Source organism: Citrus clementina, unplaced genomic scaffold (assembly GCF_000493195.1).
Source record: "Citrus clementina cultivar Clemenules unplaced genomic scaffold, Citrus_clementina_v1.0 scaffold_5, whole genome shotgun sequence".
Taxonomy (NCBI): Eukaryota; Viridiplantae; Streptophyta; class Magnoliopsida; order Sapindales; family Rutaceae; genus Citrus; species Citrus x clementina.
In genome coordinates this window covers 42,924,697-42,938,909 of record NW_006262201.1, presented here as the reverse complement: position 1 = coordinate 42,938,909, position 14,213 = coordinate 42,924,697, and the positions used below count along the sequence as shown (strand labels likewise).

Below are 14,213 nucleotides of genomic sequence, written 5' to 3'. Positions count from 1 at the left end.
CAGTGCCATCGCCTTTCCTTTTGCAGTCCTCGAAATCATTGTAGTTTAAGGAGGAACTAGTCTCCATTGGCAGCCCTTCAAATATTGCCTTTTTGGCTTCTGTTTCTCTTATCAATTGCTCGCTCAATTCTGACATCTCCGTCAGCTCAACTACTCTCAATTCTATTCTACAAAATATTATATAAAATACAATATAAATGATGTGTTTTGCTTTAATTTTCTTTTATGAAGCACTATTTATGCATGCAACCATTAAATTATGTCCCAAGATTTTGCAAAATTTTAGTCAGTCAAGTCAGGAGAAACCCGTGTTAGCCAAACCCTTTGACTTATTCAAGGCTGTTTCACGGCCCCATATTTTTTACTTTTTTGTGGGGATGTGGCTGTGGATGTGGAAATATGTGTATATTATGACCACATTTTTTTTTTTTAAAAAAAAAAAGCAAAATATTGTATGGATCTACGCCGTTTGGTCCAACTTAATGACAGCCCGGCCCAATTCATCAGCCAAGCCATCGTGTCGCTTGGTTTCAATTTCATGCTCGAAGCCCAATTCGTTTAAAATTAGTCTTTATTTCGTGTAGTTTTTCGAATAAAATTTATTTAATTAGAGATTTTGTTTGTAGAGATCTTACAAGTAAAGTTTTATTAATTTTTTTAATTGTTTAGTTATTAATGACATTTTTTATTTAAAATTATAAAATTACTTACACGTTGTTTGAACTTGTGTTATGAAATGAATTAATAAGATTGTTAAATAAGTGAAGGATATCTTAGATAATTTAACATTTTAAAAAAAATTGACATCGTCTCCCAAAAGTCTAAAATTTAAGTTTTTACTAGTAGAACCAAAATAGCTTACTTTATCTTCAAAATTTCTACTAAAAAACAAAATCAAACGACAATAGAAAATTTTAAAAAGAGTATATGGGATTAAATAAACATTTATAGTCATTAGATAACTCATACTAAATATACACTTGTACTGCGTTTACTTTTTGGATTGGAATGGGAATTTTGAGTGGGAATCCTTGGATTAGGAGTGTGGAGTGGGAGTGGGAGTAAGGTGTTTACTTAGACTAAATGAAAGTATGGATTATCAATCAGAATCTTAATTATTTGTTTACTTTATCTTAGATTGGAAGTAAATTGTTTTAAATTACAATTTTATCCTTATGTACAGAATTATAATTTGTAATTAAAAAATTAATAAAAAATATTTGGAAAATAAAATAAATATTTTATTATATTTCTAAATTAATAATAATTACTAATATTCTTAATTATGTAAATCATAATTTTTTATTAATTTAAATTTAAATTATGTGAATAAAAATTATTAATAATAGCAACACAAATGAAATATTATTATTGATAATATAGTACAAAATTAATATTTTTTTAGAATAAAATATTTATTATTATTAATTAAATAAATAATTAATATTTATTAAAATTAATGTTTAATATTATTAATTTAAATATAATATTTATTTATTTTTATTTTATTAAATTTAATAAAATAAATATGATATAATTATTATTTTTAATAAATATGATATTATTTATTTTATTAAATATTATTTATTTATTTTATTATAGGGATAAAATGGGAAGAGAGGGGAGTGGATTCCCACTCCCACCTCCCCCCATGGGAGTGAGAATCCCACTCCTCACTCCAAAATTGGGTGGAACCCACGAATTCCCACTCCCACTCCCCCATTTTTTTAAGGTAAGTAAACACTGGAGTGAGAAGAATCCACACTCCACACTTCCACTCCAGAAAATAAACACTACCTTAATCGCCTTCAAGAATGTGGTAGAGTTGGTAATAACACGAAACTTGTAACTACTGACTACCTGAATTCAATTCTTGAAGATAGTAAAAGGAAAAAAAAATTATTTGGGCTTTGTCATCCCCCTTATTATTATTTTTTAAAAAAAAAAACATACACTTAATCATAGTTAAAAGTTTAGAACATGAGAAATCTCGATCATTTATTAAGATCTTTACCGCTTTAATGGGCGAACAGCTCAACCCTTGGAAACATATTATAGCCCCAAGCAGCAAAAGCAGACATCATGATGTCAAACCCTCTTATTGATGTGAGCTCTTGAAGAAGATCGGCCTCTTATCCCTATAAATTTTTGTTATATTTTTTTTTTTCCAATTGTCTGTCTGATCAGTCACTCAAGTTAGAATTCTTAAAGTTGGTTTTTAAAATCAAAATAAAATGAACAAATTGGGAAAAACATTTTGGTAAGGCAAATGCAACGAGAAGTTTGATGGGCAATGGCAGGATAGACGCATGTCCCTCCATTATTATATTTGACATCACAGCCTGACAGCCTCAACAAATCACAGTAACTAATAACTAACAAAACAACCAAAGCGCGGGCGGGGAGAAAAGTCACGGCAGCTTCGCGGGAAGGGAAAATGAAGTTTAACTAATAAGTCATAACTAACAGTAGTAGTAGTAGTAGTAGAACCACACAACTTTCTGGAAAACAAATAATAAATAAATAAATAATTAATTAATCTGGGGACCATTTTGCCACTTCAATCCTGAAACCAATGAGTTGGTGTAATAACGTTCTTCCATTATCCTTCACACATTATTTTCAACAAGTTACTTGGTTCTACAAGGACCACCACAGTTGCCTCAAGTGTTCATCATCTATTCTATGGCAAACTTCCCACCTCAAAAAACATTTCAACTCCTTATCTTCACCATTCCATCCTCCCGAAGCTGAAAGTAAAAATTATCCTCAATCAGCATCTTCATCTTCACCACTTCTTGTTGTTTTTCTTGTTATTCAATATTAATGGCAACAGATTCTAATAGGAGGAATTCCAATGCTCAGCTGCTGGAAGAACTAGAAGCACTTAGCCAATCCCTCTACCAAACTCACCCTACAACCAACAGAAGAACCGCCTCTCTTGCTCTTCCCCGAAGTTCAGTTCCCCAAATCACATCTGCGGATGAGAATGAGATCAGCGCCTCTAAAGTTGACGGAACATCCAGCAGTAGGCCCCGGTCAAGACGTATGTCCTTTTCCCCTTGGCGTTCTAGGCCTAAGCTTGATGGTGACATTGGATTTGAAAATGAACAGAGGGATAGAGGCAAGGTGTCGAAGCAGCCGGAGGCCAAGAGGTTGGACGAAAGAATAGGCTCGGCTGAAAAGAAAGGGCTTTGGAACTGGAAGCCTATTCGAGCCCTTACACATATTGGAATGCAGAAATTGAGCTGTTTGTTCTCTGTTGAAGTTGTAACCGTCCAAGGCCTGCCTGCCTCTATGAATGGGCTTCGCCTTTCTGTTTGTGTGAGGAAGAAAGAAACTAAGGATGGAGCGGTTCATACAATGCCCTCTAGGGTTTCACAGGGAGCTGCCGATTTTGAAGAAACCCTGTTTGTTAAGTGTCATGTATATTTTACCCCTGGCAATGGAAAGCCGCTAAGGTTTGAACCCCGTCCGTTTTGGATTTATGTGTTTGCAATTGATGCTCAAGAGCTTAATTTCGGGAGACATTCCGTGGATTTGAGCCAACTAATTCACGAATCCATGGATAAAAGCATTCAGGGTGCTCGTGTTCGACAGTGGGATATAAGCTTCAATCTATCAGGAAAGGCAAAAGGAGGAGAACTTGTTCTCAAACTGGGGTTTCAAATTATGGAAAAAGATGGAGGGATTGATATTTATAGTCAGACCGAGGGAGCAAAGTCGAACAAGTCCAGAAATTTCACTTCATCTTTTGGCCGTAAGCAATCAAAAACTTCATTCAGTGTGCCTAGTCCAAGACTGGCAAGCCGAGCTGAAGCTTGGACTCCCTCACAGACTGGAGCTTCCGCTGATCTTCAAGGAATTGACGACTTGAACCTTGATGAGCCGGACCCAGTTCCGTCATCCTCTACTTCGGTTAAGAAATCTGAAGAACCAGAACCAAAGAAGGAAGTTGCGGAGGATCAGGATCTTGATCTCCCAGACTTCGAAGTTGTGGATAAAGGAGTTGAGATTCAGAACAAAGTAGAGGCTGCGCAAGGAGCATCTGAAGGAGAGTCAGTATCAAGCGAGGTAGTTAAGGAGATGATGCACGATCCACTACATCTCTCAAGATTAACAGAGCTTGATTCAATAGCTCAGCAAATAAAAGCTCTTGAATCTATGATGGAAGAAGAAAGAATCATCAAAACTGAATCACAAAGATTAGACGCAGACGAGGAAACTGTGACGAGGGAATTTCTGCAAATGCTTGAGGATGAAGGGACTAAAGAATTCAATTTTTATCAACCTGAAATTCCTCCTCTGCAGCTGGATGGAACCGAGGATACAAATGATACCAAAACCAAAGTGTACCTCCCAGATCTTGGAAAGGGCTTAGGTTCTGTGGTTCAGACAAGGGATGGTGGCTACTTAGTGGCCATGAATCCTCTCGACATTGAAGTTGCAAGGAAAGAGACTCCAAAACTAGCGATGCAAATATCAAAGCCGTTGGTCCTTCCATCAAATAAATCCACGAGCGGGTTTGAAGTATTCCAGCAAATGGCAGCTGTTGGATTTGAGGAACTCAGCTCACAGATTTTATCTTTGATGCCCGTGGATGAATTGATGGGTAAAACTGCAGAACAAATAGCTTTTGAAGGCATTGCTTCTGCAATCATCCAAGGGAGAAACAAAGAAGGTGCTAGCTCAAGTGCTGCACGGACCATTGCTGCCGTAAAAACCATGGCAACTGCCACGAGTACCGGCCGGAAAGAGAGAATTTCAACAGGAATTTGGAATGTGAATGAGAATCCAATGACAGCAGAAGAGATTTTGGCTTTCTCATTGCAGAAGATTGAGACGATGACAGTTGAGGCCTTAAAAGTTCAGGCAGAAATTGCCGAGGAAGATGCTCCCTTTGATGTTTCTCCACTCAGTGAAAAGATAATTACAGGCAGTGGCAAATATCAGAACCACCCTCTTGCTTCTGCCATTCCACTTGAGGATTGGACCAAGAGTTACAGCTTGACTACTTGGAATGGGCAGCCTAGGGATCAAGAGACGATCACACTTGCAGTGGTCATCCAGCTGCGGGATCCAATCAGGAGATACGAGGCAGTTGGAGGCCCTGTAGTTGCACTTATTCATGCAGATGAAGTGCGTGCTGAAATCAATAAGGACAACAAGTATGACGAGGAGAAGAGATTCAAGGTGACGAGTTCGCATCTTGGAGGTTTCAAGGTGCGATCAGGAGGAAAAAGGAGTTTGTGGGATGGTGAGAAGCAGAGGCTGACTGCTAAGCAATGGTTGTTGGCGTATGGACTAGGAAAGGCAGGGAAAAAGGGGAAACATGTATTCATAAAGGGCCAAGATTTGTTGTGGAGCATTTCCTCGCGAGTAATGGCTGATATGTGGCTTAAACCAATAAGAAATCCAGATGTGAAGTTTTCAAAATGAGCAAGCAAATGCCTCGGTGGTTTGTTTCACAAGTCTAGAGGGATTTCATACTTGCAATTCGTTACGACCCTCCTTCCTTGCAAGAAACAAACACGAGTGAGAAAAAAAATCAGCAGAGTACAAACATTAAAGACTGTATTTTGTTGCACCTGTAAAGAGAGAGCTTTTGATTTGATAATAATTTAGTGGAAATACAAACAATTCACGTTGTATCATTTACAGGACCATCAATTTTATTTATTTATTTTTTTTTTTTTTGGTTTCTTTCTATTGCTTATTTTATTTAAATGGTATAATATATTATTCACTAGTGGGTGGATTAGGGTTTGTGGTTTTGTCTGAATTGTTTCGTTACTTATATTAGGGAATAATTGGAATAAGAATATGTAATAATGGAAACCAGCATATGAAGCAAGTGGCAATCTCGCCAAACTCGGTAATATCCTTAAAACATGGATGGGCATCCAAGCAGAGATGCTAATCAATCCAGACACATGGCCAGATCTGGGAATTAATGGAACTAAACTGCCTCACCACAGTTTCCTATATTTTCTATCTTTTCGCTAATCTTCTGAAGACCATAGATTTCCGCATTTCGATGATGATTCACATCGTCCATAGTAAAGACATTTACCCTGTCATCAACTTCTATCCAGCGGCAACCATGATTCTTTCTAGTTTCTAATTCCTTAGTTTCCTTAAACTTGCAACACCATCTAGTTCTCCAGAGTCTGAATAGAGATTTGCTAAAAGACTATTAACTTCCAAAGACTTTGACATCCAACTGGAGCAAATTCCTCATCACAAGTTCTGCTAATTTTGTGTTATAGTGGCTGCAACAAGCACCAAGCAAAGCTCCCCATATAACACATGTTGGCTTAGAAGGCATTTCATCAATCAATTTCTTAGCCTCCCCAAGCAACCCAGACAGCCCAAGCAGATCCACCATGCACACAAAATAGCATGTGTAGGTGAATTTAGCCATTGCAGTAAAATAATGTTTGCCTTTGGTGACTGGCCCTGAATGGCTACAACCTGATAGGAGAGACACAAACTTACACGATCAGGTCTCCATTTCATCTTCGACATAAAATAAAAAAATCTCAGAAGCTTTCTTCGAGTCACCATTCTGAGCGTATCATGCTGTCATTGAATTCCAAGAAATCAGATTTCATAGATATAGAATCAAATGTCTTTCATGCCTCAACTAGTCCACATCTTGAATGCATAGAGATAACACTACTTACAACTGAAATGTCAGAACCAAATCCTAACTTTTCAGCTAGAGCTACAATTTGGATCCCCAGCATTACTATTGCCACTCAGAAAAAGGCATTGATTGAAGTAGCAAAGATGACCCAACCTGGCTTAATCCCTTCTTGTAGCATTACAACAAACAGTTTGATACCATCTTCTACAAATCCATGTTGATTATGCGTGATTATCATAGAATTCCAAGGTATAATACTTCACTAATGCATTTTATCAACAAAAAAAAAAAATCTGGGCTTTTCAAGAACACCAGCTTGAGAGAATGCAGATATCAGTACCATCCAAGATATCATATTCCTTCTTGACATCAATTCAAATGCAAGATCTGCTTTCTGAGTACTACCTCCTTCTGCATACATTGTAACAAGAGCCTTTCCTATCTGAATAGAGGACTCTATGCCATTCTTTTTGTATATGCATGAAGCTATTCCCTAGTTCAAAGGTACTTTGGATCTGAACAAAGCCCCAAAACCTGTGGCAAGGGTGTAAACTCATCCAACACAACAGGAATCTCTCTCATTTGGTTAAATCACACCAAAGCTTCTCATTCAAGCCCAAACTGAGCAACTCCACTAATCAAAGAAGTCCACAAAACTGCATTATATTCACTTAAGCTGCAGACATTGCATATTCTACACATCCACATTTTAGGTACATATCAATCAGGCCACTGCCCACGAAAACATCTAGACTTGGTTCCATATGCACAACCCGAGAATGCAAATGGGGGCCCCATTCAAGATCATATACGCTCGCGCGTGCACTAAAAGCAGTAGCATACAGCATGGAACTCAGTCCGAAACCGTGATTCCACAGCTCAATAAACGTACAGAGAGTTTCAAACCCAAAGCCATGCCGAGTCAAAATAGAAATCATTGTGTTCCATGACACTAAGTCACGTTCAGGCATTTTCTGAAACATAATTAATAGCCTTATCTACAGAATATAACTTAGAATAGTCAGAAATCATACTATTCCAAATTTCCAACAAAATAAACTCGGATTCAGCATCCTCAAAAACGCGCTCTCTGCATAATCAACTGCACCACACTTAACATGCATATCGATACTAGATTTCGCAATCGATTCATCACTTACAAAATAAAATTTCTTCACAAGACCGTGCAAATGAAGAGCCATTTTGATATTCCCAACACACAAGCCTTAATCACACAAGAGAACAGATACAAATTTGGCACTCAATTAGCTTCTTGAATCATCAAAGTAATAACCTTCAGATATCATAGGCCATCCCATTACAAAAATAAGCCAACGTCATTGAGTTCCAAGAAACCGAGTCTCTCTTCGGCATTTCATCGAACAATTTCTCTGCTTCCATCAACCCGATCCCTGACACCGAACCCCCCCGTTAATCATCGTATTGTAAGTGAACAAATAACGAGGCCCAATATCACAAAACACGCGATAATCATCATCTATCAATTGGAGGAAAATCGAAGAGATTAAACAAGTGGAAATGAGCTGGGCATGGATTTTTCGAGCAATAGGAAGCGATTTTAGCGATCCACAAGCTTTCATTGCCTCGTAATATTTCTGGGGAAGTTGCACATATGATTGTTGAATCCAGGGATCGTAGCAGATCTTGGGTTTTGATTTCAAAGGGCTCCCTGATAAGTTGATGATCATTCGAGATTTGGATGCCGTTGGTCGTTCACAAGTTTCATTTGATTTTGCGCGGGTAATTGTTTGAGCTTGTTCACGGAGCATTTGTGCTATTAACGATGTGGTAACTAATAAGGTACAACGTCGCCTGTTGGTTTGCGAACAGACGACGTCGTAGATATGCATTCCTCGTACTGGGTTATGGAGAATAGCCCGTTACTTAATGCCACATGGCCCACAAAGCCCATGACTTTCTTTTCTAAAAATTGCACGTGGAAAACCATCAACCATCGTTTCGAAGAAATTGTTCACTTCTATTTAAAAATTTTCCTCAAATTCTATTTAAATTTAAATTTTCCTCAAATTTACTCGGACTAGAAATAGAATATTTGAATGGCACAAATTTAGAAATGGGCTTCCTTTAAAAAAAAAAAAACACAAAGAAATCGATTTTAGCTGGATAGGACTCGTGAGTGAATTTGAGCCATTTATGACATTCATGCGACTCTTTTAAAGCTCTTGATATTCTAGTTAATAATGGTAGAGTTTCTACTTTCTAAGGACATTATCCCAATTTAAGGTGAAGCTTAATATAAATATTTATTCTATATAAAAAACGAAATATATCTTGGATCGAGAATAAGATTTAATAGGACCATATGGAAAGTTTTTATTTTATTATACAACTATTTTGATGAGAGATGTCTACATAACTTCATAATAGAGTTGAAGCAGTAGATTAAAATGACTGCATCATGCGACAAGGTTTGAGTAACGTCAGCCAATAAATCATTTATATTTTATAGTGTTATTGGTAATTTATAAATTGAATATATATATATATTATTAGGACATTTTTTGACATAAAAAAAAATATATTAGGACTTCAATAAAGAATCTTTTATTTTATTTAAATTAATTAAATAAAAAGATAAGAAACATGCATACTCTAATACAATACATTTTTATTTTTAATGTATCAAAATTTATGTTTTTTTTTTTAATGTTTTAACATGGTCCTCAGTCCTTTTTTTTTTTTTAAGGAGAAAAACTCAGCTTCTATTAAACTTCGACAGTAACAACATGATTTGGACTGGAAAATCATTTGTCCAAATTTCAGGGTTTTCAAAATCTAAGGCCACCTTAGCTAATGAATGAGCCTTTTCCTAGGAACGTGTTGGATAGAGAAATAATTCTGATTCTGTAACTTTGCCTGGATTTCCTCAATGTTCCAGCATATCTCAGTCCTGCTACTTCTTTTACCCACAGAGAGCTCCACCACCTCTTTGCAATCTGATTCGATTATTGAAGGCATGCAATTTGTCTGTTGAGCCACTTGAAATCCGAAAATCACTGCTTCAGCCTCCATGTTTGCCACATCTCCTTTAAAAAAGACCTTCTGCACTGCTGCAGCAACTATCTCACCCTTTTGAGTTTTTAATTACTACCCCCAATCCTGCTTGTGACTGAGAAACTTGGATAACTGCGTCCACATTCACTTTGAATCTGTCAGCTGGAGGGGGCTCCCAATTTTGCTGGCTATTCTTATGACTCGTCAGACCTTGAGCACTTGGACTTTTAATTCGTCTGTACGACTCCACAACAGCTCCTGCCCTTGCTGCTGTCACAGTTGGATCTTCTTTCTTTCCTTCTATCACAAAGCAGTTTCTTGCATACCAGACGGCCCAGCAAATCGCAATTATTTGCTCCACATCTTCTTTCTTTCTCTTCTTTGCCATCTCTTGCAGAACGCTTAACATGGTCCTTAGTCCTTACTCTATATATGTGTGTGTTCTCTATGTAAGCTTTATAGAATTAAATTACTGTGATACTAAAGAATATGACATGCGAATTATTATTTTTTTTTACAGTAAACCTTTCGAATCTCTGACTCTGAGAAGACAAGAAAGAAAACAAAATCAACTTCTATTTTGGCCCATGTCACGTGCTGCATCTCTAGCAATTTTGGCTGCATGTATAAATCATATATAAAAAAAAAAAAAATACCAATTTGAGATCCAAAGCGTACGAAACAGCTTGTGATCTTGAAATAAACATTACGTAATATGACATGTAAATGCAGTCCTAACTGGCATAAGAATCACGTATACAAAGTGACAAGTTCAAATATACCTACCCCATGTGGCATTTGGATGCCACCATATTCATGTCGCACGCAGCTACCGACCTCATCTTTCTGTAAAATTTTGACGCACACACATGTATCTATATATATATATAAATTATTCAATTAAGAGATTTTAAAATATAAAAAAGAGAAATTTATACTCGTTCACTCGTTTGTTTTGCCTTTTTCAAAAATACATAAACATTTCTTCTTTTTTCAGTGTGCCACCTGAAGTTTGCTTTTTGTTGTATTCGTCCACTTCTGTCTAATTTCCGTGAGTGGATTTAACGAAATGTTAACAAAATAATCTTTTTATCCCCCAAAATAAATAGAAATTAGAGATAAATTAGATAAATTTAATTTTTTTCAAAGGTGGATGCTAGAAATTGGAGGAAAATGGTGTTTGTTACTTGCTAAATTTAGAAAAGTTGTATTTATTTTTTTGAAAGAGAAAAAATAAATATAAATTTTCTAAATCTAGCAAGCAACAAATACTATTTTCCTCCAAAAAAATAAATACAAATTTTCTAAAATTAGTAACAAAAATTATTTTCCTCCAATTTCTAGCATCCATCTTTAAAAAAAATTAAATTCATCAAATTTATCTCAAATTTTTATTTATTTTGGGTTAAATTGTAATTTTGAGGGGTAAAAAGGTCATTCTGTTAAATTCGCCAACAGAAATTAGACGGAAGTGAACGAATGCAATAAAAAACAAACTTCAGGTGGCGCGCTGAAAAAAAAAAGAAGTGTTTGTGTATTTTTAAAAAAGATAAAACAAACAAGTGGACGGTAGTAAATTTTCTTATAAAAAAATTCAAAAAAATTTTAAAACCTCATTATTTTAAAGAATTATAAAATTAACACTAGAAAATTATAAGATTTTAAAATTGTCATTCTCAGAACCGGCAATTAGGCACTCCTTACAATTATACACTTCATAAAACTCACAAATCGCAGGCTTGCCCCAGTATCAATATTTAAAACCAAAAAAAAAAAAACAGGACGATCAGATTCGCTAATTTCTGCTAATCCACAGGCCCCTTCTCATCGTGAATATTCCTCGCCGCTGCCGTCGCCGTTCGCAGCTTCCTTGTTTGAGTATTACTTGCTAACTCTTGATTCTTGATCTTGTACTCCTATTTTGTTACTGTAAATGCAAAAGCAAAATCTTCTGGAAAACACCATAATGAATGTGACAATTAATTAAATAAAAGAAGCCAAATCTAGACGAAGAATATCTATTTGTATAGGAAATACCAGCAAATACATAGTTGCTAAGTAATCTCTCTCTTTTTTTTTCTTTTTTCTTTTTCATTCTTAGTTTTATGGGAGCAAAATTTTCAGTTTTTTTTTTCCTGTTTGATCTGAGAATCATAAAATCACGCGTGAAGCTTTTTTTCTTTCTTTTTATAGTGCAATATTATTATATTAATGGAATTAATTTGTTGTTGTTCTGCACTTCTATTGTTTTGGAAAATTAGATGTTAATTTTTTGTTATGCTAAGCTGGATGTTTAAAAAAAGAAAAAAAAATGAAAGAAAGTTGACTAATTTTGTATAAACTTTGTGCCTTCTCTTTGATGCTTTAATAAAGATTTGCTTGAGTAGAGGTCAGCATGGACACTCTCCAAATGAGCGTCTAAAAATATTTTCTATTATATTTTTGGATTTTTTAGGTATAATTTTCTATTTACAATTCATATTTATTTCCCGAATTACTAGCATTCTATTGACAGTTAATTGCCGGTTTTCTGTGCAGTTAATTGAGGTTTTTGAGTTGTTTGTGGAGGTCTTTGAGATATTTGTTATCAGCAGCAGAATACAAAAAAGAAAAAAAAAAGTAAGATGAATATGACTGATTAAATTTTGGCATATTTACATTATTTATTTTTTTATAATCTAGACTCGCACACCGAATCAAACCACGGGTCCAACCTGGCCTCTAAACCGGGGTCAGTTAGACCCCCTAACACATGATATAGCCAAGCACCAGATCTAAATCCCTCAACCAACTGCGCTACTCCCTTGGGGGCGGCATATTTATATTATTAGAAACATAATTGTTTGAAAATTTAAAATATTTTTCTGTTTTAATTTCTATAAAAGTATATCACTTTAAATTTGTTTCACTGATTTGTTTTAATTCATGTGTATTATGGCATTTTCACGAAGTCAATGTTGTTGGTGATCCATGCCATACTTGGATTGATTACTTGTTCTGTTACAATCACTGTGGCTCCAGTATGCGAGAAATATATGAATTAGGCATTTGATTCCAGATTTTGTTTCTTAATCACCCCTTTTTATTTTATTTGTGTATCGTTTATCATTTATCATGATAATAAATTGCCGGATTCTGTGGTTGGCTTTGAAAGACAAATTGATCAATGCAAATCTTAGTCTATGGAGAAAAAATTGAACTTTTCCATGCATCTCTCTCTCTCTCTCTCTCTTTTCTCTCTCTCTTCCTCAGTAAATAGATTGAGTTGACAATGTAGATTAATATCTAGGAATTGAGCTTAAAGTACTATTAAAATTGCATTTCTTGTTTACATGGTGCCCAAATAATCATTGCTGCTCATATCTGATATTGTGCTTCTGTTCATTAATTTTAAATAATTAATATCTATTGGCTTAATTTTGTTATGTTGAGATATAGAAATTACTTATTTGTTAGCAAGAAAGAAGAGTCATTGTAGTTATACAGAACTTGATTATGGTATTGCAAATGATTGTGACCGTGTGGGCTGCCATGTGTTTTCATCTTTGCTTGACTTATGAATGGAGACTTCGATAGTACAAAATCAATCTCTAGAGTATACAAACAAATGAGCTATTTTGTGTATGATTTGCTTTTTCAAAGTGATATCAAATATTTGTCAAAATTAAGAATGGATAGAGAAACATTCAAAATTTTATGTAACTTTCTTTGTGGGAAAGGCATTTGGTTGGCACTCGAAATGTATCTCCCGAGGAGATGTTTGCAATGTTTTTATATTTAGGCACATCATATGAAGAATTGGGTTGTTGGTTTCAATTTCACAAGATTCAAAAAATAGTTAGTAAATATTTCCACGAGTGTTTAAAGGTAATAATTAAATGCCAAAAGGGGTTTTGAAAAACACTTGAGCTAGTGATGGAGAATCCAACAGACCCAAAATGGAAGTAGCTTAAGGTATCTATAATATTGTTTTCAAATCACATTTTCTCTGATGCATTTTTGTATATTGCCTTACAATTTTTTTTTATCTTATTATGTAGAATTGGTTGGGTGCGTTAGAAGACGCACATAAAGGTTCACGTTTCCAAGGTTGATAGAAAATATAAAACTAGGAAAAATGAAATTGCAACAAATATCTTGACAGTTTGTTCACAAGACATGCAATCTATCTACTTTTTACTAGGATGGAAAGGTTCAACTCAACATATTTGCATGCTATATGCTTTAACTAGAAGAAATGGTTTCCAAGTTCTAATGGTAATATATCTAACCAAAATCATCTTTAGCTTCTAAGATTACATCATTTGTCAATTAGATTGATTTATGATATCCTATTTTTGTTAATAAGCTATTATTACTTGGTTGATGGTGGCTACAGCAATAGGAAGGGTTTTCTTCCTTTCTCTATTTAGAGAACTATGTTACTATTTGAATGATATTCAAGTAACCTCGTTTGAGTCACTTTAGTGAAGGATACCAACCTACTGTTCTAGAAGAGTTACTTAATATGAAGCACTTAGATGCTTGT

The 14,213-nt window shown here is 35.2% G+C and overlaps 1 protein-coding gene across 1 annotated transcript; it reads left to right on the top strand.

Moving 5' to 3' along the window:
• The first annotated feature begins 2,574 nt into the window (after positions 1-2,574).
• On the top strand, positions 2,575-5,663 carry LOC18042636 (protein PLASTID MOVEMENT IMPAIRED 1). The gene has a single exon (XM_006435363.2). The coding sequence runs from the start codon at positions 2,827-2,829 to the stop codon at positions 5,437-5,439; it is 2,613 nt and encodes an 870-aa protein (XP_006435426.1). The 5' UTR covers positions 2,575-2,826; the 3' UTR covers positions 5,440-5,663.
• Positions 5,664-14,213: the final 8,550 nt, after the last annotated feature.

What these genes read in the sequence shown, in the direction of transcription:
- LOC18042636 (XM_006435363.2), top strand. Translation starts at nt 2,827, where the DNA reads ATGGCAACAGATTCTAATAGGAGGAATTCCAATGCTCAGCTGCTGGAA.